This window comes from Sinocyclocheilus rhinocerous, unplaced genomic scaffold (genome assembly GCF_001515625.1).
Source record: "Sinocyclocheilus rhinocerous isolate Xijiao unplaced genomic scaffold, SAMN03320098_v1.1 scaffold2092, whole genome shotgun sequence".
Classification (NCBI taxonomy): domain Eukaryota; kingdom Metazoa; phylum Chordata; class Actinopteri; order Cypriniformes; family Cyprinidae; genus Sinocyclocheilus; species Sinocyclocheilus rhinocerous.
The window spans coordinates 84,542-85,996 of NW_015634489.1; the positions used below are offsets into that span (position 1 = coordinate 84,542).

General features: G+C 38.8%; 1 protein-coding gene across 1 annotated transcript in view; it reads left to right on the plus strand.

Annotated features, from left to right (window-relative positions):
• Positions 1–1,455, plus strand: part of LOC107745694 (collagen alpha-1(XI) chain-like) — a 91,483-nt gene that overhangs the window by 4,899 nt on the left and 85,129 nt on the right. Inside the window, exon 2 of the mRNA XM_016559613.1 lies at positions 900–1,064. Coding sequence (XP_016415099.1) covers positions 900–1,064 — 165 coding nt within the window. The remainder of the gene's footprint in view (positions 1–899; positions 1,065–1,455) is intronic.

A 1,455-nucleotide genomic window follows, 5' to 3' on the forward strand; every position in this document is an offset into this window, starting at 1 on the left:
GGTAAAGTCTTGGTCATGCTGAGCTGCCATAACCGTAGAAGGGTAGTGACCAGCACCAGTGACTTTAACTCCTGGAATGTTTGACTTTGTAGATGGATCTGCATCTAGGGGGGTCAATTATCCCTACTGGATATTTCTTCACATCTTTACTGCTATGCTGCTCGGGTTCCTCGTAAAAGTACAATTGCTTCATTGGACGGTCACAGCACACATGCGATGGCAGGGAATTAGGTACAGTAAAGCCGTCAGTCAGAGTTAGCGTTGTTGCCAAATGACGTATGGCACCAACGAAGGGGGATTTTATGGGAGTTTGTTTGTTCATGTCCATATCAACAAATGGCAAGATGTGGCCTATAAATGTCCTCACTTGCTAAACGATAATTGACTGTAGATATACTCACTCCACACAATTCAAGGCAAGATAAGGACATTTCATAAGGAAAGCAGTCTACTTGAGGTTAACAATACATATTGAAACTGACTTCTTGTTTTTAAACTTGGATAGTGTAATAAAATTACATAATAACCCAACTGTACTTGGAAGCAATTGTGAAAAATAAACGGCTGGACATTTATTTCCGTTTCACAAGTTTTTTTGTCCCCCATATAACAGTAGTTTCACACCAGAATCACCATTCTCATCTGCGTGACAAATGAAAGGTATATTTGGATAGTGCTGCTTAATTTTTCCCTCGTAGACTTTTCCTAATTTCTAATCTAGCTGCTTGATAACAGAATTATTGCCTTTAGTTAAATTAGATGTGCAAATGAAAATAACTGAACAAATATTGTTTTGGTTTGATGTAGCAAAGCTGTTGATGCTAATAATGTTTGTTCACCAATTAAATTATGAAAATGATAAACCCTTTGATCATAGCAACCAACGTTCTGCCTCACAGCTGAACCCGTGGATGTGCTCAAGGTCTTAGACTTTAAAAGTTCACCGGAAGGAGTGAAGAAAACACAAGGCTTCTGCACCATCCGGAGAGGATCCAAACCAGATGTGGCCTACCGAGTGGACAAACGGGCTCAACTCAGCACCCCAACCAAGCAGCTCTTCCCAGGTACGTGAATTGTTTTAATCTATGTACTCTCATCCCTACTTACTCTTAAATACAGCAACTTTTCTGCTTGGGCAAGGCTGTAAATCACCTCTAAATGTTGTTTAATTAGTTTTCTCTTGGAAAGTTAGTTAAATCATGGTAACCACAAATTAACCATGGTTTTGCTACACTAACCATACTAACCATGGTATTTGTAGTAAAACTGCGGTTATTACAGTTTTTCTGAATTGCTAAAACACATTTCTTGAAACCATCACTCAGTTTCTCAATACCTTAAACACAAATCCAAATACTCAAAACTAAATTCACGAAACCTCTGACTCTTCCATCAAAATCAAACAATCACTGCAAAACCATTTCACTTGCACTCAAAATCAAACCGTGCTCTCAG